The following is a 23,308-nucleotide window of genomic DNA, read 5'->3' on the forward strand; positions in this document are numbered from 1 at the left end:
GAGGTATTCCCAAACTTGCTGGAGTGTCAGAAACAGACCGAAAAGTAACCGCGGGTGGTATTGTGACAGATAACCCCGCAGTAGCAACCAACGTGGACTCAACAAATCCTGCAACAACCTCCGATGGAGTAATAGTAGGAGGTGGCAAGGAAACTATCTCCGGAGTCGAAAACTGAAACGTGGTTGGTGGAATACCAAATGATGATGACGTTGTCACCACGGAAACACTGGAGGATATCGGTACTGTCACAGACACAGAAACAGGAACCATGGTCATACCAGATAACGAGGGTGGAGAGAAACGAACCACCCTTGAGCTTTCACCAGCTCCCCATCCCTCACCAGTTCTGACTCTCTTTGATCGTCGTATCAACTGTTCTAACTCCTCCTCGAAGTCAGATTCACTGTCATCCGAGTCTTTCTTTCGCTTGCCATGTATTCTTTCTTGGCTGACTAGAATCTGATGTGCTTCAGCGATATCATCAGCGGAGGAGTCAGAGTCGGTTCTCTCAGAATCTGCTATAGACGTAGCTACCATCGAAACATTTACACCAGAAGCCTCAGCTACTGGGGCTTGAACCTCTGCAGCTGGATCAATTTGCTCCATATCAAAGAACCCTTGGCCACCAAAAGCAGCTTCAAGATCTACCTGTTCCTTCGGAGCTGCAACAGGATCAGCAGGCAATGCTTGTTGTACCACAGGTGGTGGTTGAGGAGCATCAGCCTGTTGCGGTGTCGGGTCCCGAAATTCATCTCCAATAGGAGCAATATAAGCAGGGTTCACCAAATAACCAAACAATGGATTGTGCCGCGGACGAAGCTCTGGTTTGCTGCGAGCACTTGACGATCTACATTGCGCAAAGATCCTCTTGCTTACACTCTCAACATAACGGATGGGACGTCGTTGAGGTAGCGTAGGGGCTACATGATTCAAAATCATCTATAAAAATCTCGGGTACATTAAAAATCTTTCACGAGCGACCGCGCGTCTCTGACGATCGATTTCATAAAACACCATCTGACTGAAGCTGTAGGGCTTGTTGTAAGTCAGAGCTGTCATAGCAGATTGCATCGTTGCCCCCATACCGTCAGTACCAGCTTTATGACCCGACATGCACACAATCATCACGTGCATAAGAAAACGCCACTGATCCAGTAAGACTCCCTTTCGCCTTTGAGTGTCACCCAAAGGACCCGAATAGCCCATGCGTAGAAATGCACCATCTCTGAATGGAGCTGGAAAATCTGTAGGATCATCTATAGTTTCAGCCCCGAACTGCAAGGCGACTCTGATCTGATCTGCTGAGAACTGCACCACCTGATTGTTCACTGTGGCGCGCATAACCGGAGGCTCAACTCTACAGTCATATTCTACTGTTCGCCAGAAATCTTCAATATTCGGTAGAGAAATGGGGAGAGTTGTAATAATAGCGTGAAAAATACGTGAGCGAACTAGGAAGGAGATGATCTCGCGATAACCGTCGATACCACTAGCATCCGGATCCAAAGTAATGTACATGTTGTGACCCGGAAAGAAATGTCGGTTGTTGTCACCACCTTCGTCACCACCAGCACCACCAGCGCCTGCTACAGCAGCCATATCTGCACAACAAACGGTCTAAGTTAGAACATTGTCGTAGCAGATCATAACTTCGTCTGTTACCATGAGCGAAGTTATGATAACATCTTATGTGCAGGCGAAGTTACCCATATGGCGAAGTTGAGTACAACTTCGCCTTAACCCTAACTTCGCCTGATAACAATTTAGTACTATTAAATTAAATGAGATAAGCATCAGGCGAAGTTGAGTATAACTTCGCCTAACCCTAACTTCGCCTGAGAACAACCAGACAAATCTTTTAAAATGCCTTACTTGGTTTTTGCAGAAGTTGATGAGAAAATTGCTTCACAGATTCTGTATGACGAGGAGGAAAATTTTATGCCACTTCCGCGATACGATGAAAGTCAACCTTCCTCGTCAAGTGCCGTTCACACTCCGGTTTCCTCTACTGAAGAAGAATTCTACAATCCATTTCACTCTCAACAGCAATCACCCACTGATGAACTCTCTTCGAATTTAGAAAACAATCTGGAAGTCGGTCCGGTTCAGACTACTGCAATTCACAAAAATCACCCTTTGGAGAATGTGATACGTAATCTGTCTGACGGTGTTCAAACAAGAAGAAGTTTGGATGAACACACATGTGTTTACGCAAGCATTAAAGACACGGGTATTATAAATGAATGCTTGTACACCTGCTTCATCAGCCAGATTGAACCAAAGAATTATCAAATGGCTTTAAAGGATAGCGCGTGGGTCGAAGCCATGCAAAAAGAGTTAGCACAGTTCGAGAAGATGGAAGTATGGAAATTAGTTGAAAAACCAAAGAATGTAAATGCTATTGGTACAAAGTGGGTCTTTAAATGTAAGAGAGATGAGAAAGGAATAATCATACGGAACAAGGCAAGGATGGTAGTAAAAGGGTTTAATCAGCAAGAAGGAATCGACTACAATGAAGTGTTTGCTCCTGTGGCAAGATTGGAGGCAATTCAACTATTTTTGGCATTTATTGCACACAAAGAGATGAAGGTGTTCCAGTTAGATGTAAAAAGTGTCTTTCTTAATGGTAAAGTCGATGAGGTGGTGTACGTTGAACAACCTCCGAGTTTCCCTGACCCAGATTTTCCTGATCATGTGTACAAACTGAGTAAAGCATTATATGGGCTACATCAGGCCCTCGTGCCTGGTACGCAACCTTGTCCGATTACTTGCTTGAGAATGGGTTCGAAGAGGAAAGATCGACAGCACGCTGTTTGTCAAGAGAAAAGGGGGAGATTTTCTACTAGTGCAAGTCTATGTGGACGACATCATTTTTGCTGCATCAAAAGTCGCCATGTTTCAGGAATTTGAAGCAGTCATGAAAAAGAGGTTTGAAATGAGCGCCATGGGCAAATTAACTTTCTTTTTGGGATTGCAGGTTGATCAGAAGAAATATGGGATGTTTATTCATCAAACAAAATATGTCCATGACGTACTCAAACGCTTCAAGATGGAGGATAGCACTCCATTTGATACTCCAGTTTGCGTCAACCACAAACTGGGTGCTGATTCTGACAGTGATGAAGACGTGGATCCCACCCAATATCGAGCAATCATAGGTTCCTTAATGTATTTAACTGCATCTGGACCTGATATTATGTTTGCAGTTTGTCTTTGTGCTCGTTTTCAGGCAAGCCCGAAGGAATCTCACATGAAGGGAGTGAAGAGAATATTGCGGTATCACAAAGGCAAGCCTAGGTTGGGATTGTGGTACACGAAAGGGGGAGAACTGGATTTGGTAGCTTACACAGATTCTGACTACGGAGGTTGCAATCAGAACAGGAAGTCAACAACCGGTGGATGTCAGTTTCTGGGAGGAAGATTGGTGTCGTGGCAGTGCAAAAAGCAGACCTCAGTAGCCATTTCCACCTGGGAAGCAGAGTACATGGCAGCATCGAACTGCTGCTCCCAGGTTCTATGGACACAACAACAATTACGCGATTACGGTCTGAATTTCACTCAAACTCCTATTTGCATTGATAACACTGCTGCAATCTCAGTAACTAACAATCCCGTCAAACACAACAAAACTAAACATATTGACATTCATCATCATTTTATACGGGATTGTGCTGAGAAGAAATTAATTGTGCTTGAAAAGGTTAACTCTTTGGATAATTTCGCCGATCTTTTTACCAAAGCGTTTGACCGATCCCGTTTTCAAAATCTTGTTGAGCTAAATGGGATGATCAATCCCGAGTAACCTTGTTTTTCGTTTAAAAAAACGAATCTGCAGATCTTGTAAGTCCCCCCGGGGCGTCGCTGATCGATACGAGATCCGCACGAGGTCTAGGAGTGCGGAATCCTCCTAGACTCGTTTAATGGTGTAGAAGACGAAGAACACGATTACACACATACAAATACACGAACAAACACACGAATGGAATAAACGAATCTGCAGATCTTTTATATAATAACCAAACCACGTTACAAACCGAACATAAACCAAAACACGTCCGACCCGAGGTGAGCTCTACCTCGGGCCGTCCCACACGAATCTACCTCTCTGTTTCTCTCTAGACAATTGAACTGAAACACCAAAACTCTAACTATCTGGATACTAAACCCTAAACAAGACACACACATATATATATAACCAACTTCGCGGGCTTGGGCTTGGGCATGTAGGCGAAGTTGTTCCAACTTCACCTATGGCGAAGTTGTTCTAACTTCGCCACTTGGTGAAGTTGTTCTAACTTCGCCTATGGCGAAGTTGTTCTAACTTCGCCACTTCGTCTCCGCTGGTCAGAATTGCATAGCGACGGTCACAAAATGCACCAACAGACTCCCCTTTGACCGTTGCTCTCAATTCTAACAAACACAAAAGATCATCTGTTACAAAACATGCACCAACAGACACCCCCTTAACTGATGATCTTCTGTTTTCTTCTTCTGGTAGGACTCAATTGCACTGTGATCTTCAAACTTGAACTTCACATATACATGCAACATCCCATCCTGTCTTCAACCAGCCGTGTCTGAAACTGTCTTGTAGCTTCACAAATCTACCAATCACCCGACGTCTTCCATATCAGATCTCCCCTTCAGTGTAAGCTCCTCCGACTATATCGATCGAGATCTTTGACATAACATGCATCCCCGTGCCTAATTGATCATCTCAACCAATCACGTGAAGTTCTTCTAACTTCACCAACACGTGAAGTTGTGCTCCCTCCACAACTTCACCAACACGTCGGAATTGTATAATAAGATAAGGTTCAATCTTCAACTACTCAACATCAAGTGATCAATTTCATCGCAAAACCACCTTGACAGAATCTAACACACATGACCATTAATTAATCCGAAGCATCTTCAATCACCAGGGATAACGATCAAGAACATAAACAAGTTAATTCCCGATTAAATCCAACTTGTTCCAAAATCGTAACAGAATCCAATTCTCGAACGCCTTGAAAATAACATAATAATATGCTCTGACCGCAATCCAGTAATGACGAAAACCCGAACAAAATTTGACTTTCTTCAGTTGGTCAACCTCGAACAACAACAATTTCTTTTGCCCAAAAACACCCAAATATGTGTCAATATCCAGTTTCAATCAATATCCCATTAACAACTTCAACTCCATATCCAGAGTTGACACGTATTTGTTCACACGCAAGACCAAGAGATACCAAGTTTCACTCGTTGTCGGAACAACACTTTCGGTCTCACAATAATCGTGTACACCTGGCCATACAGACGAAAACTAAAACACTTTTTTTTTTAACTTCGCCTAAAAGTCAACTTCGCCCAAAAGTCAACTTCGCCACTCATTAACTTCGCCTGGCTATAACTTCGCCTAAAAGTCAACTTCGCCCCTCATTAACTTCGCTTGGCTACTAACTTCGCCAAAACCCTAAAATTTTAGCGACAACTTCGCCTGAACCCAATAACTTCGCCTACGGCGGCTGTTCGGTCAAAAACACATCAGAAACGAGCCAGAAACACCAAAACGCAGATCTCGAACCATAGCATAAGAGCCTAAGGCTCTGATACCACTTGTAGGTTCCTAGTCGGATCTACACAGGAATATCTCGTAACACGAGGGTGCGGAATCTCCACGTAATACGATACGAGCGTAAGATATATAATACGTTGAGACGATACACAAACACACGTTACAATACTAAGAAACACGTTGTATTGCAACACTTCAACACGTGATCTCAAAAGTCACTTACACGTTCTTCCAAAAAACTTAAACAAAACAAACCGAAGTGAGGAATATATAATCCTCGACAACTTCGCCTAACAGACTAGGCGAAGTTGTCACAACTTCGCTTGTCTACAAGTTCGCCTACATCCCAGGCGAACTTGTGTGACACAATATCCAAAACCAAAACAAACGATCTAACACGATTACAGACACATACAAAACACTAGATACTGAACTACTGACATTATGCACCAACAATGGGACTATTCACCAAATCTAACCATATTTTCGGTCCTTGCAACCTTTATCGAATATTTTATGACCCTACGAAAGAATCGGATTAATGAAATGTTCTTAGAGCTTTCCCGTGGCCCGTTCGAAATTTTTCTGCTAAAGCCAAAGAGGTTGGATCACCGTCAGCTCGAAAAACTTGAGTGTGGGGCTATTCACCAAATCTGACCATATTTTAGGTCCTGGCGACCTCCATCGAATATTTTATGACCTTACAAAAAAATTGAATCAATGAAATGTCACTATAGCTTTCTCGTGACCCGTTCGAAATTTTGCCGCTATGGCCAAGGGGGTAGGTTCCCTGTCAGCTCGAAAAAACTGAGTATGGGGCTATTCACCGAATCTGACCCTATTTTCGGTCCAGGCAACCTCCATCAAATATTTTATGACCTTACGAAAGAATTGAATCAATGAAATGTTCTTAGAGCTTTCCCGTGGCCCGTTCGAAATTTTTCTGCTACAGCCAAAGGGGTTGGATCACCGTCAGCTCGAAAAACTTGAGTATGGGGCTATTCACCGAAACTGACCATATTTTAGGTCCTGGTGACCTCCATCGAATATTCTATGACCTTACGATAAAATCCGATCAATGAAATGTCACTATAGCTTTCTCGTGGCCCGTTCGAAATTTTTCTGCTATGGCCACGGGGGTAGGTTCATTGTCAGCTCGAAAAACTGAGTATGGGGCTATTCACCGAATCTGACCATATTTTCGGTCTAGGCGACCTCCATCGAATATTTTATGACCCTACGAAAGAATTGGATCTATTAAATGTTCTTAGAGCTTTCACTTGGCCCGTTCGAAATTTTTCCGCTACGGCCAAAGGGGTTGGATCACCGTCAGCTCGAAAAACTTGAGTATCGGGATATTCACCGAATCGGACCATATTTTCAGTCCTTACGATCTCCATCGAATACTTTATGACCCTACGAAAGAATCGAATCAATGAAACGTCCATAGAACTTTCCCGTGGCACGTTCGAAATTTTGCAACTACGGCCAAGGGGTAGGTTCACCGTCAGCTCGAAAAAATTGAGTATGGGGCTATTCAGAATCTGATCATATTTTCGGTCCTGGCGACCAACATCGAATATTATATGACCCTACGAAAGAATTGGATCAATGAAATGTTCGTAGAGCTTTCCCGTGACCCGTTCGAAATTTTTCCGCTACAGCCAAAGGTGCTGGATCACCGTCAGCTTGAAAAACTTGAGTATGGGGCTATTCACCAAATCTGACCATATTTTCGGTCCAGGCGACCTCCATCGAATATTTTATGACCTTACGAAAAAATCGGATAAATGAAATATTCTTAGAGCTTTCACGTGGACCGTTCGAAATTTTTCCGCTACAGCCAAAGGGGTTGGATCACCGACAGCTCGAAAAACTTGAGTATGGGGCTATTCACCGAATCTGACCATATTTTCGGTCCAGGCGACCTCCATCGAATATTTTATAACCCTACGAAAGAATTGGATCAATTAAATGTTCTTAGAGCTTTCCCGTGGCCCGTTCGAAATTTTTCCGCTACGGCCAAAGGGGTTGGATCACCGTCACCTCGAAAAACTTGAGTATGGGGTTATTCACCAAATCTGACCATATTTCGGTCCTTGCGACCTCCATCCAATATTTTATGACCCTACGAAAGAATCGGATCAATGAAACGTCCATAGACCTTTCCCGTGGCACGTTCAAAATTTTGCCACTACGGCCAAAGGGGAAGGTTCACCGTCAGCTCGAAAAAATTGAGTATGGGGCTATTCACCGAATCTGACCATATTTTCGGTCTAGGCGACCTCCATCGAATATTTTATGACCTTACGAAAGAATCGGATAAATGAAATATTCTTAGAGCTTTCACGTGGACCGTTCGAAATTTTTCCGCTACAGCCAAAGGGGTTGGATCACCGTCATCTCGAAAAACTTCAGTATGGGGCTATTCACCGAATCTGACAATATTTTCAGTCCTGGCGACCTACATCGAATATTATATGACCCTACGAAAGAATTGGATCAATGAAATGTTCTTAGAGCTTTCCCGTGGCCCGTTCGAAATTTTTCCGCTACAGCCAAAGGGGTTGGATCATTGTCAGCTCGAAAAACTTGAGTATGGGGCGATCACCAAATCTGACCATATTTTAGGTTCTTGCGACCTCCATCAAATATTTTATGACCCTACGAAAGAATCGGATCATTGAAACGACCCTAGATATTTCCCGTGGCACGTTCGAAATTTTGCCACTACGGCCAAAGGGATAGGTTCACCGACAGCTCGGAAAAATTGAGTATCGGGCTATTCACCGAATCAGACCATATTTTCAGTCCTTGCGACCTCCATCGAATATTTTATGACCCTACGAAAGAATCGGATCAATGAAATGTCCCTAGAGCTTTCCCGTGGCACGTTCAAAATTTTGCAACTACGGCCAAAAGGGTAGGTTCACCACCAGCTAGAAAAAATTGAGTATGGGGCTATTCACCAAATCTGAACATATTTTCGGTCCTCGCGACCTCCATCGAATATTATAAGCCCTACGAAAGAATCCGATCAATGAAATGTCCTTAGAGCTTTCCCGTGGCCCGTTCGAAATTTTTCCGCTACAGCCAAAGAAGTAGGTTCACCGTGAGCTCGAAAAAACTCAGTATGGGGCTATTCACCGAATCTAACCATATTTTCGGTCCTGGAGACCTCCATCGAATACTTTATGACCTACGAAAGAATCGGATCAATGAAATGTCACTAGAACTTTCTCGTGGCCCGTTCGAAATTTTGCCGCTACGGACAAAGGGGTAGGCTCACCTTAAGCTCGAAAAAACTGAGTCTAGGGCTATTCACCGAATCTGACCATATTTTCGGTCCAGGCGACCTCCATCGAATATTTTATGACCTTACGAATGAATCTGATAAATGAAATATTCTTAGAGCTTTCCCGTGGACCGTTCGAAATTTTTCCGCCACAGCCAAGGGGTTGGATCACCGTCAGCTCGAAAAACTTCAGTATGGGGCTATTCACCGAATCTGACCATATTTTCGATACTTGCGACATCCATCGAATATTTTATAACCCTACTAAAGAATCGGATCAATGAAATGTCACTAGAACTTTCTCTTGGCCCGTTCGAAATTTTGCCGCTACGGCCAAAGGGGTAGGTTCACCCTCAGCTCGAAAAAACTGAGTATGGGGCTTTTCACCGAATCTGACCATATTTTCGGTCCAGGCAACCTCCATCGAATATTTTATGACCTTACGAAAGAATCTGATAAATGAAATATTCTTAGAGCTTTCCCGTGGACCGTTCGAAATTTTTACGCTACAGCCAAGGGGTTGGATCACCGTCAGCTCGAAAAACTTCAGTATGGGGCTTTTCACCGAATCTGACTATATTTTCGATACTTGCGACATACATCGAATATTTTATGACCCTACGAAAGAATCGAATCAATGAAATGTCACTAGAACTTTCTCGTGGACCGTTCGAAATTTTGCCGCTACGGCCAAAGGGGTAGGCTCACCTTAAGCTCGAAAAAACTGAGTATGGGGCTATTCACCGAATCTGACCATATTTTCGGTCCAGGCGACCTCCATCGAATATTTTATGACCTTACGAAAGAATCTGATAAATGAAATATTCTTAGAGCTTTCTCGTAGACCGTTCGAAATTTTTCCGCTACAGCCAAGGGGTTGGATAACCGTCAGCTTGAAAAACTTCAGTATGGGGCTATTCACCGAATCTGACCATATTTTCGATACTTGCGACATCCATCGAATATTTTATAACCCTACTAAAGAATCGGATCAATGAAATGTCACTAGAACTTTCTCTTGGCCCGTTCGAAATTTTGCCGCTACGGCCAAAGGGGTAGGTTCACCCTCAGCTCGAAAAAACTGAGTATGGGGCTTTTCACCGAATCTGACCATATTTTCGGTCCAGGCAACCTCCATCGAATATTTTATGACCTAACGAAAGAATCTGATAAATGAAATATTCTTAGAGCTTTCCCGTGTACCGTTCGAAATTTTTACGCTACAGCCAAGGGGTTGGATCACCGTCAGCTCGAAAAACTTCAGTATGGGGCTATTCACCGAATCTGACTATATTTTCGATACTTGCGACATCCATCTAATATTTTATGACCCTATGAAAGAATCGGATCAATGAAATGTCACTAGAACTTTCTCGTGGCCCGTTCAAAATTTTGCCGCTACGGCCAAAGGGGTAAGTTCACCCTCAGCTCGAAAAAACTGAGTATGGGGCTATTCACCGAATCTGACCATATTTTCGGTCTAGGCGACCTCCATCGAATATTTTATGACCCTACGAAAGAATTGGATCTATTAAACTTGAGTATCGAAAAACTTGAGTATCGGGTTGGATCACCGTCAGCTCGAAAAACTTGTGTATCGGGCTATTCACTGAATCGGACCATATTTTCAGTCCTTACGATCTCCATCGAATACTTTATGACCCTACGAAAGAATCGGATCAATGAAACGTCCATAGAACTTTCCCGTGGCACGTTCGAAATTTTGCAACTTGGCCAAGGGGTAGGTTCACCGTCAGCTCGAAAAAATTGAGTATGGGGCTATTCAGAATCTGATATTATTTTCGGTCTTGGCGACCTACATCGAATATTATACGACCCTACGAAAAAATTGGATCAATGAAATGTTCGTAGAGCTTTCCCGTGGCCCGTTCGAATTTTTTCCGCTACAGCCAAAGGGGCTGGATCACCGTCAGCTTGAAAAACTTGAGTATGGGGCTATTCACCAAATCTGACCATATTTTCGGTCCAGGCGACCTCCATCGAATATTTTATGACCTTACGAAAGAATCGGATAAATGAAATATTCCTAGAGCTTTCACGTGGACCGTTCGAAATTTTTCCGCTACAGCCAAAGGGGTTGGATCACCGTCAGCTCGAAAAACTTGAGTATGGGGCTATTCACCGAGGCTGACCATATTTTCGGTCCAGGCGACCTCCATCGAATATTTTATAACCCTACGAAAGAATTGGATCAATTAAATGTTCTTAGAGCTTTCCCGTGGCCCGTTCGAAATATTTCCGCTACGGCCAAAGGGGTTGGATCACCGTCAGCTCGAAAAACTTTAGTATGGGGTTATTCACCGAATCAGACCATAATTTCGGTCCTTGCGACCTCCATCGAATATTTTATGACCCTACGAAAGAATCGGATCAATGAAACGTCCATAGACCTTTCCCGTGGCACGTTCGAAATTTTGCCACTACGGCCAAAGGGGAAGGTTCACCGTCAGCTCGAAAAAATTGAGTATGGGGCTATTCAACGTATCTGACCATATTTTCGGTCCTGGCGACCTACATCGAATATTATATGACCTTACGTAAGAATTGGATCAATGAAATGTTCTTAGAGCTTTCCCGTGGATATTATATGACCTTACGTAAGAATTGCTAGCTAATTCACCATATCAGGATACACTCGTCTTTTGATATGGAGAAACCCCTCACCTAAGGCCAACGCACTTGAACGCTCGACTGAAGGCATAACGATATAGTGAGATAAAACTCGTTTAGTTCAATGATCCAACTGGCCGCCACCTAATCTCATATAATAACTCTAGTGCTGCTGAAACTAAATAATGGGGTTGAAATAAAACCTTGTTCATATAGAACACCAAGTTTCTTCTTTATTATTTCACCTAGGTCACATTAACAAAAAAAAGTTTAAAAAACAATAATAATAATATAATAATAATCAATCAATCAATCAATCATACCCAGTAAAATCCCACCGACAGCAAAGCTATAAGTAGGGTCTGGGGAGGGTGGGATGTAGGCACACCGTACCTCTATCCAAAGGAATAAAGAGGTGGCTTCCAGAGAGACCCTCGGCTCTAAGTACATGTAATAATAATAATAATAATAATAATAATAATAATAATAAAATAATATCTTAAATATTAAATTCAGAAAATATTAGACACCAAAGGTTTTATTCTTCCCCCATTTAAACCTTGCTCTTCCCTTTAAATTTCTTGCTTCATTCCTTCTTTATTTTCTTTCTTGAAAATCTTGGGTTTTCTTTAAATCTTGAAAAAGATTGAATCTTTTTAATCTTTTTTTGAAGAAACCCAACTGGGTTATGGTTATCTGAAGTGGGTTCTTGAAGGTGTGTTTTAATGGCAGATGAAGAACTAATACAGGTCAAATTTAGGCTAGCTGATGGTACAAATACAGTTCTGTAACAACTGTTGGATCTTTGAAAGAGAAGGTTATATCACAATGGCCCAAAGGTTAAATCAATAGCATCATTATTAATATTATTATTCTTATTATTATTGTTATTGTTATCAAGATTTATAGATTTTTATGATGTATGTAGTTAGGTTCTTTATTGCCTACATGTTAAGACTTTGATCTTGAAACTATTTGTGGTAAAAAGTCTTATTAGTAAATGAGCTGAGCTCGAGCTTGGCTCGCTTTGACTTACTTACGAGAGCAAGAGCGAGTGCTCGGCTTGTTTCAAGATTTTTTATAAAACTTGAACTCTGCTCGTCTATTATTCTCGTCTATTATTTATCAATAATGAATTTAATACATATTTAGTTGTTATTTGTATATTTTGAGATGACCTTTAATGAGCCTAGGGCCCGCTTGAGCTCGTGTGCAGTTGCTTAAATGAACCAAAGCGCAGCTCAAGGTGACGAGCTTGGCTATGCAGTGTGAAATTAATAAGTTCAAAAGCGTTAAAAATTTAAAAGTACACTAGGCTCGTTAAGGCTCAATGAGCCTAAACGATCTTCCCATACAAGGCTCGAGCCCAATAACGAAACGAGCTTTATATGAGGCCCGGGCTCGATAAGGTTTGGCTTGTTTTGAGCTTTTTATCGAACTGATCTCTGGTAGCTCACGAGCGGCTTTGCTCGTTTGCACTCCCTAGTCTTAAACTTGAAGTGAAAAGCTAAAGAAAAACTAAAAAAAGATTATGGATTGATGTATAAACTAACAATTATAATGTTAATTAATTTGTGCAAGGTTTTCTATACTTGTTTATCATCTCCTCTAGGATATATAATATTGTAACATTCTAGTACTGTATGGTTATTAAGAATGCTTTAATATTAATCAAATCTTTATTATGCTAGGTTTAATAATCATCACATACACAACTATGATCACAAGAAACCCCAAAAAAAAGCTTTATTTGCATGATTTAACAACGTTTTGTCATATGTTCGTTTGTTTTGTGAAAATATTACAAAGTTTCTTTGCTGATAATCTTTTTAACTTACGAGTGTTCACAGACAAAGAAAATGGGCCTAAAACAATAAATGATGTGAAGCTGATAAACGCGGGAAAAATATTGGAAAACGATAAAACTCTTGCGGAATCAAGATCTCCGGTCAGTGAAATTCCCGGGGGTGTCATTACTATGCTTGTTGTCTTGCGCCCTCCAACCGCTGATAAAAAAAGTGGTAAGTTTGTTTACAAATTAATCAAACCTTAGATTTATGTTCTTACATTATGTACATATAATATATATTATTTTAAAAGATCAGTAGTTTGTTACTTTGTTAGATAATTGCAGAAGCTATAGTATTACAATATTAATAAAGTAACAATTTGTTGGCATTAGACAAGTTTATACGAGTTTTGAAGTTAAATATTTGTCCGTTTGACATCAAAAGTCAACCCTGTGTCGTAATGGTCAACAGGTCAACGGTTCTAACAACAATTTACTCTCTGAATTTGCTACAGAAAGATTGCGGGAAGGCTCACTGAAAAAGGGCGGTTGTTCTTGCTCGATCCTTTGAAGCTTATACATCCATTTTAAATCACATTTCAGGAAAATATGATTTTGTGTTGGTATATGAATCAATATAGAAGCTTTGTAGATCAAAAAGGTGTTAAAGATACAAGAAAATTCATGGGTTGATTTATTTGTTACATACATTTTGGATACCTTTGTTTGTTAAAGCTTGCCTATTATTCATTATGAACATATTATGATATATATATATTCAGAACAGTTATAGTTATTAAAGGTATTCATTCTGCAATTGTTCTACAAAATCAATACTATAAACATTATTCATTCAGCAATATCAAAGGTATATTATTACACAGTAAAAGTGAAACCTTTCAAAAGTACTTACAAACATATGACATAAAAAATGTAAAACCGAACATATGACAACCTTACAACATTCTTTTAGTGCTTATAAAACATGTTACACCAGTACTTACGAACGACATCACATACCATGTACCTTAAATCTCTCAAAAAACCGAAATATGCAATCCTCCACGTGGTGTTGACTATCAAAGGAGCTAACACGACCCAAAAACCAGCAATGAATCTGGTCACCATGCTAATAATCAAACCCCAGTCTGATCCATGTGATCCATCCTTCTCCTCTTTTTCTTGGCCATCATTTGGTAATGCAACCGCACAACTTTTAATCAACGGATCTCCACAAAGTCTGTTGCCAAAGAAGCAAGACTCACTGAAGCTTTGAAGTTGCGTGCTTGTTGGGATTCTTCCTGTAAATTTGTTGTAAGACACGTTGAAACTGCTCAAGAAAGTCAAGCTTGACAAACTTATGGGAAGTGTACCAGAAAGTTGACTAAACGACACATCAAATGATACAAGTGATTTTAGATCTCCAATCTGATCTGGGATACTCCCTGTCAGTTGATTTCTTGATAAGTTCAAAGACTATAACGCTTGGAGAGCCCTTATCTCACTTGGGATACTCCCGGATAAGTTGTTACTTGAGAGGTCCAGAATAATCACTAGCTGGAGGATGGTTCTATATCTGTCTTCTCGTCCTTTTATCACCAATGAAGCACTGTCAAGAACGCCTCTCATGTTGTATGCTAGGAAGATAAATCTATCAGCTGAAATAACTTCTTTTCCGGAGAGGATAGTGAAATTGTTAAAGCATCTTGGTATATCTCCTGATAGATTATTATGAGAAAGGTCAAGGATCTGAATACTAGTAAGATAACAAAGCTCACGAGTTATAGTTCTGTGAAAATTGTTGGATCTGAGGTTCAGAATTCTTAAAGCCAAGAGTTCTGTCCCGATCCATGTTGGAATTCTACCAACAAATTTGTTTTTAGCCAACTGGAGGGTCGATAAATTTGTCAAGTTCTTTAGAGAAGTTGGCAGTCTTCTGGAAAGCTTGTTGTTACACATGCTTAAGGATGTCAAGTAAGATAAAGATCCCACAGTTACTGGAATCTTACCAGACAAATTGTTGTTCTCCAAGCTTAAGAACGTCAAATTCGGGTACTTCTCCCAACAACGATTAGGAATTGGACCCGATAAATGATTGTTTGCAAGATTAAGAACCTCGAGTTGTTTTCCACCATAAGGACATATCAGATGCTGTAACAATCCAACAAATGAATTATATGACAAATCCAGGAAAAGTGTTAATGAACTATTTGATTGTCCACTAAACTTGTTATAACTCACGTTGAGTACCATAATGGTACTAGGGATACCACACAATCTTCCTTGAATATAATTTTGTGACATGTCTAAAGAATGTAGATTCGGGAAGTATCTCCAAAACGTAAGAGGCATTGTTGATGAAATCTGTGTGTTGCTTATATCCAATAGCATTAAATCCTTCTGTTGTGTCAACCACAAGGGAAATTGAGGCCCTATATCCCAAGAACTTAAAATCAAGATCTCTAGCCGGAAATGGGGATGCCAATTTGCGTGGCGCGGTCTAAGGATCAAGTTATTGCCTGCTCCATTTAGGCGTTTCAATCTGTTTAGGCTGGCAAAATGAGCATCTGTCACAATACCTGTCAGCAAATTATAAGAAATATCTAAATATTTCAAATTTGAAAGTAGACCGAGACTCTCTGGAAGGCTGCCACTTAGTTGGTTATTTGAAACAACTAAATCCTCCAATGATGATAATCCTTTGATTGAGAACGGAATTTGGCCTGAAATATGATTTCCACCAAGATCAATGTGCTTTAGATAAGATAGCCGTCCTATGGAATCTGGAATTGTGCCGACAATACCGTTGTCTTCAAGTACAAGGTACACCAAATGTTTCAATTGCCCAAGTTGATCTGGTAGATGACTAGAAAGTCTCGAGTCGTAGATGAACAACGACTCCAAACTAGGTGATTTGCACTCAAAAAAACTTTCAAGAAGAAATGTTAAACTAATATTACCAAAATTGTTACCAGACAAACTAATATCTCTCAAATTACATAGGTTACCCAATGATTTTGGCATTATCTTTGTGAGTTGATTAGATGACAAATCCAGGCTTAGAAGAGATGTCAGGTTGTGAAGGGAACCGAGAACTGAACTTGACACACCACAATCGCTAATATCTAGCGAGTTAAGAATACTATTAGACAACCCTTTTAATACTTATAACGAAGAATTCATAAAAGTGTTCCTAGACACATGCAGCAACTTGAGAGAGGTCATATTATGGAAGCCTTCACTACTACCATGAATAAGTCTGCGAAAATCACACCCACTTAAATCTACTGAGACTAGACTAGTTATACTGAATATCCACCGTGGCACTAGTATATTATAAAACTCGTTTCTAGAAAGATCAAGCAGGGAAAGGTATATGCATGAGTTGACTACTAAACAAATGCAATTCAACCAAAGAAGGAAGGGTGTTAATCACCCGAAGCCAATCGATTGCTTTGCTAAGGTTTAGCCCACTTAAATCCAAGTGATGCAAGTATCGTAGACCTGTCAACCATTGCATATTTATCATGCTAGTTGACTCATATATATCATCATAATAACTTTCATGAAAGCTTCCAAGACCGAGGGTGCGCAATTCTGATAGATTCCCAGGCTGTGGAGGGATTGTTCCACCAAATTTCAAGCGTGAGAGGTTAAGATATCTCAAGTTTCTAAGAGAACCCATAAATATCGGAACTTGCTTTCCTCCAAAATCATTGTCGCTCAAGTCTAAATGCTTTAGTTGCTTTAGATTTAGTATGGATGGACTTAAATCTCCTTTTAGTTTTGCTTCAAGCATTCTTCATTTAACTTTAGTATATTATAATCATCAAAAAGACAATTACCTTGAAGATAAATCTTGTGAACATGACCTGTTACGTTATCACAAACAATGCCATCCCATTTGCAACAATCACTATTGTCCTCTAGGACCCAAGATGCTAGTCGATGTGCATCATCTACGAGTCCATGCTTGAACTGGAGAAGTGCTTTTCTTTCGTCATCCATGCATAGCATAGCATTAGAATTTGCATTGGATAAACACAAATGAAATAAGACGATAGAAAGAAGCAAACAAATATGAAACGAAGAGAAACGAGAAATTGAGAAACCATCACTCATATTGACTGATGATGAAGAGAACAATAATAGTCACTCGTGTTCGAGTTCGGTCGAGTTATATTTATGCTTTTTTATTCTTGATTTGATCTATGAACTTAGGTTTTGAAACATCAAGGAAAGAAGTAGCAATAAGTATACCTTATCTTAACTAGAACAAATTAACACCATTAAATGAACAGGCATTTACATGCCAAGTGACCAGTCAAAGTCTACTGTTGACCAAACTTTTATGTGGTTACAATCTTTTTCCTTGATATTTTTGAAAGATGCAAGACTCATTATAAGCAAACTAATTAAGTTATCCTTATATTTCTAACTCAAAATTGATGCATATTGTATTAAAACACATATAATCTTCCTAATTAAGTCTTTTCTAAAATACTTATATTCTTATGCTAGTAATCATTATTTGAAATGTACCATTAGCTCATAGGACTTGTTTGTTTGTAGTTTGATTTGATACACATTTTCATAATAATATCTACTTGAAAAAATGGAAATGATTTCACTAAGATAAAATCAAGAAAATTTGCACCATATTCAATCTCAATATCTAATGATGTTGTGCAACAATAAGTTTTTAATGTTGGATTAATGTAAGTACCTTCTATTTGGCAAGCTCAAACTCACATATATACCACCTATTTATACCTTTTGTCCTAGATGCAACGTGATCGCCTCCACCCTAATAGATCGAATTTGAGAGCTTCGATAGTATCGAAAGGGGTTGTCTAGGGATGTTCATGGTTCGGCTTGGTTTGGTTTGTGTCAAATCCAAGAACTTCGGTCATATAAAAGCATAATTCAGTTCGAGTTTGAGCCAAAATAGAAAGCTTAGTTTTAATATGGAGTATGTTCCATTTAGAGCTCTTATGGAACATTGCATGACTTTATTAATAGTGATATTTTGACACCAAGACATGATGGGTGGTATTTCATATTTATTTCCCATGGATGACATTGGGTTCGATTCGACTATGACACACATCACAACAAAACCAACCCACAATTTTTGATTAACCGATTACAGCTTAACCGAATCATTGGTATTGACCGGTTTGGTTAATTGGTTATGGTATGTTTGATTAATTCGCTTATATGCTAGGCCATTTGATTTATCTAACAACCATTTTTACTCATTGACTTTTTTTATATAAAACTAATTATAAACAATTACGATATTCTTATTTTTACTTACGTTTGTGATAATATACAAGTCATTGAAACATAGACGAAAAACTCATCAAAGCCTTTTTAGGTGTTTTTAATTCTTTTTTAGTTTTTCTTACTAAATGGACGGTTTTAAAACATTTTAATTTTCCTAATAAATAAATAACTTTAAAATTATTATAATTAATTCACATCTTATTTTCATCTAAATTTTAATTCAAACTTTGATCAAATTCAACCGCTACACGCTAAATTTTATCAACTATGTTAAAACATTGTAATTTATTGCCCATGTATCTTCTATTTCTATGTAAACACTACTCTTTAAAATGAAAATTTTCAGTTCAAGATCCAGAAGTCATCAAACTCAAAACTGACCACATATCATATCCATATCTCAAACCCGCCCCGAATTCCAATCATAAACAAACATAATTATTTAAAACATTAATATATAATAATGATAATAATAATGATAAATCAAATAAACCTAATCAGGTTTATTAAATTTTAATAATCCTTATTGAATGATACTGACCGATAATAATTGTAACACCCCGACCGATGGCGGATTATACATCGGGGCGCTACGAATTGTTTCATTACTCGTGACACTATTTGGGTGTCAATATTTGATAAATACATTTCATTGCGCATGCGCATAACACACCATAAAGTAACAAATCACATATCATAACTCATAATATTCAAATACATAAATTTGTCTTGTTATATTTTAAACTAGGTCCAAAGTAAAAGAAAACATCCTACGTGTCCTCGAGTTTCCAAAAGCAGCTACAGCAAACCTGAACATGTGTTAAAATAAAACGTCAACACTTGCGTGTCGGTGAGAAATCAAGTTTAATAGATATAAATAGATAATAACAAAGCACTGCGCGCAACATGTGTATAACTGGTGTTCAACATAGTGTGTAAACAGATTGTGATCAAGCCTAAATAGATCATAGCTCATAGTTCATAGCGTGCTCCAAATCGAGCAAAAACAAATAATCATTCGTGTATGTGCAAACAAACCAATAAAAATCGTAACAATAGGTCTCCCGTGTTTATCTAATGGATCCATGAAAACTTCGGAATAGGCCGATCAAAGCGGTTAATGATCAACACATACAAATATACAACACTAGTAAACGTCCATAACACATGGGTTTTACGCACATAATTTCATAAACAAGTTTAAAACTCAAGTTGTACGAACACATGAACATCCCAAAACGTTAAAAATAAAAGGGGATTAGGTACGAGATTACTCACTTGTAAAAGGTGCGTTGAAAGATAACGCAAGAACCAACTTTTAAACAAGCGAAAGTTAACCTATAAATAAGAGGTTATTGGTTTAACGATTGGTTTTTATGTCTTGAATATATGCAAGTCACTTAAACAAATTATAAAAAAAGAAAAATTATATATTATATATTTACCGAGATTTCTGGGCAGAAAAGAAGAGAAGACGGATTGCAAAGAGGGGAGTGGAGGCGTCGCTGAGGATCTTCGGCTGAGAGTAAGGGAGAAAGATTTTGGGGAGTGTTTAAGTGTTTGAGTGTAGTGTTTAATTATCCAAGAAATTAGTTTTATTTATAGGAAAACCCTAGGGAACACATCCCTTGAATTGGGGAAAAAGATCTTATCAAATCAAAGCAAAAGATATCAAAAGCAAGAGATATGGTGGCAGCTGCAGGGGATGGGGAAGGCTGACAGGTTACTGTTCAGTCAAAGTACTGTACAAGACATGGAAAAGAAGATTTTAAAAGATTATGCCAGTTACTTTTTCTAACAACCAAGAGGGTTGGTAAGCAAGCTGCGCCGAAAGTGACTTTTCGGACAGATGTCAGATCTGGCCTACTGTGCCCATACCTTGGCAGGTATAGCACAGAAGATAAGATATTTCAAAAGCATACAGGCTGGCTTAAACTGGAGAAAAGACTTAAGTGTCTAGCGCGAGAAGGCTTGAGTGTGCGAGGGCGAAGGCAGACAGAACAATCCTTAGCGCGCCGCGGGAAGAACTACAATCCTTAGCGCGCCGCGGGAAGAACTACAATCCTTTGCGCGCGTCGGGAACAGTTCGCCTCGCGTATCGCAGGAACAGCTGGTCTTCACGCAGGCTTCCTTGTAAGGAGTCTGGCGCGTGGAGCTGCGCAGACATCCTTAGGCGGGAAGAACCAAAGGACAAGCAAAGAGTTAAGAGAAAAAGGGGCGGGACGGCGGAAGGAATTATTATTATTATCATTATTATTATTAGTAATATATATTTATACATATTTGATAAATTTATAAAGATTATAATCAAATTTTAAATCTTAAAATCGGATCCGAAAACGGGTACCTGGGTCGGGTCGGATTTGGGCAGTTGTCACAGTCTTCCCTACTTTAAGAAATTTCGTCCCGAAATTTATCTCGAAGTAGGATGCGCAGAGAAAAGGTGCGGGTATTTGATCTTCAATTGATCTTCCCTTTCCCAAGTGAACTCGGCTCCGCGCTTGGACTCCCAGCGAACTTTGACAATAGGGATGCGACTGCGCTTGGTTTGCTTCACCTCGCGATCCATAATCTCAACAGGCTTCTCAACGAAATGCATAGACTCATCAACTTGAACTTCATCAAGTGGTATGTGGAGGTTCTCGTCAGCTAAACATTTCTTGAGATTGGATACATGGAACGTTGGATGCACATTGCTGAGCGCGGGCGGCAGGTCCAGTTTGTAGGCAACCTTTCCCACTCTCGCAAGAATTTTGAACGGACCAACATAACAAGGTGCAAGCTTACCTTTCTTCTCAAAACGGACAACACCCTTCCAGGGCGACACTTTGAGGAGAACAAGATCACCAACTAGAAATTCGAGAGGCTTCCGCCTGCGATCTGCGTAACTCTTCTGTCGGCTTCTGGCAGTCAGCAGATGATCACGGATCTTGGCGATTTTATCGGTTGTCTCTTGAACTAGTTCGGGTCCTGTGATTTGAACTTCACCCACTTCGTTCCAACAAATCGGTGAGCGGCACTTTCGACCGTAAAGTGCTTTAAATGGGGTCATACCGATGCTGGAATGATAGCTGTTATTATAAGAGAACTCGATCAGAGGTAGGTGTGAATCCCAATTACCTCCAAAATCAAGAACACAAGATCGAAGCATATCCTCAAGGGTTTGGATGGTTCGCTCAGACTGTCCGTCAGTCTGAGGATGATATGCAGTACTCATGTCCAAACGAGTTCCTAACGCAGATTGGAGAGATTTCCAAAAGCGAGATATAAAACGGCCATCGCGATCGGATATTATGCTCAAGGGAGTACCATGACGGCAGACAATTTCTTTGACATATAGATGCGCAAGTTGTTCAACACGGTAGGTTTCACGAATGGGCAGAAAGTGGGCAGACTTGGTCAATCGATCCACTATTACCCAAATGCTATCATGTTTGCTTGCGGTCGAGGGTAACTTGGTGATAAAGTCCATTGCTATACTTTCCCATTTCCACGTAGGAATTTCTGGTTGTTCGAGCAAACCAGATGGGCGTTGATGATCAGCTTTTACCTTAGAACAAGTTAGGCATTTAGCTACGAACACAGCAATATCCTTTTTCATACCGGGCCACCAATAAGTAAGGCGCAAATCTTTGTACATTTTGTCAGCGCCAGGATGAATGGAATACCGAGTTTTGTGCGCTTCACTCAGTATGACAGTGCGAAGAATCTCATCATTGGGAATCCAGATGCGATTGAGGTAACAGAGTGTTCCATTCAGGTTAGGGACTAGATGCGCTTACGCACCACACGCTAACTCGGCGCGTAGGTTGCCTTTGCTGATCGATGCGCGCTGCGCGTCGCGAATGCGCGATTCAAGATTGCTTTGGATCGGCGCGAAGTGAAGCTGCGTGCGCGGCAAAATACAGTTGAGTTGACTGGGTTTGCGGCTGAGCGCATCGGCTACCACATTAGCCTTTCCAGGGTGATATCGGATCTCACAATCGTAATCGCTGATGAGTTCGTTCCATCGGCGTTGTCTCATGTTAAGTTCCTTTTGATCAAAAATGTGCTGAAGGCTTTTATGGTCGGTGTAAATGATGCACTTAGTACCATAGAGGTAGTGTCTCCAGATTTTTAAGGCAAATACAACTGCGCCAAGTTCGAGGTCGTGAGTCGTATAATTCTTTTCATGAATTTTGAGTTGCCTTGACGCGTAAGCGATAACCTTGCCTCGTTGCATAAGTACACAACCGAGACCTTGGTTGGAGGCATCACAATAAACGACAAGGTCGTCAGTACCCTCTGGTAACGTTAGAACAGGAGCTTCGCACAACTTTCGCTTGAGCGTTTGAAAGGCTTCTTCTTGCTTCGAGCCCCAAATATACGGTTTGCCTTTGTGCGTTAATGCTGTTAAAGGCAAGGCGATTTTTGAGAAGTTCGAAATGAATCGCCGGTAGTAACCAGCTAAGCCCAAAAAGGAACGGATTTCGGTAGGAGTGGTCGGTGTAATCCAGTGCTTGATTGCTTCAATTTTGGATGGGTCGACATGAATACCCATCTTGTTTACAACATGACCAAGAAACTGTACTTCGTCAGACCAAAACTCACACTTGGAGAGTTTGGCATAGAGTTGTTCGGTTCGAAGCTTTTGCAACACCAACAGAAGATGTTGTTCATGCTCGGCCTTGGTTTTGGAATATACCAGAACGTCATCGATAAACACGATCACGAATTGGTCCAAGAAAGGCCTACACACCC

At 40.2% G+C, this 23,308-nt stretch overlaps 2 protein-coding genes and 1 pseudogene across 3 annotated transcripts; 1 reads left to right on the forward strand and 2 right to left on the reverse strand.

Moving 5' to 3' along the window:
* Window positions 1-12,011: 12,011 nt before the first annotated feature.
* LOC143563287 (membrane-anchored ubiquitin-fold protein 6-like) lies at window positions 12,012-13,913 on the forward strand (annotated as a pseudogene). Its single transcript, XR_013140643.1, has 3 exons — window positions 12,012-12,329; window positions 13,341-13,511; window positions 13,795-13,913. The product of XR_013140643.1 is annotated as a membrane-anchored ubiquitin-fold protein 6-like (transcript).
* A 172-nt stretch (window positions 13,914-14,085) lies between these two features.
* LOC143563296 (receptor-like protein EIX2) lies at window positions 14,086-16,303 on the reverse strand. Its single transcript, XM_077050867.1, has 3 exons — window positions 14,812-16,303; window positions 14,307-14,724; window positions 14,086-14,101 (listed from the first exon to the last, which is right to left on the reverse strand). The coding sequence occupies exons 1-3, from the start codon at window positions 16,301-16,303 to the stop codon at window positions 14,086-14,088; spliced, it is 1,926 nt and encodes a 641-aa protein (XP_076906982.1).
* Window positions 16,304-16,637: 334 nt separating this feature from the next.
* Window positions 16,638-17,078, reverse strand: LOC143563297 (receptor-like protein EIX1). The gene has a single exon (XM_077050868.1). The coding sequence runs from the start codon at window positions 17,076-17,078 to the stop codon at window positions 16,638-16,640; it is 441 nt and encodes a 146-aa protein (XP_076906983.1).
* Window positions 17,079-23,308: the final 6,230 nt, after the last annotated feature.

Source organism: Bidens hawaiensis, unplaced genomic scaffold (genome assembly GCF_021521415.1).
Source record: "Bidens hawaiensis isolate Kalapana, Puna unplaced genomic scaffold, B.hawaiensis_p1.1 tig00021352_1, whole genome shotgun sequence".
In the NCBI taxonomy this organism is placed as follows: Eukaryota; Viridiplantae; Streptophyta; class Magnoliopsida; order Asterales; family Asteraceae; genus Bidens; species Bidens hawaiensis.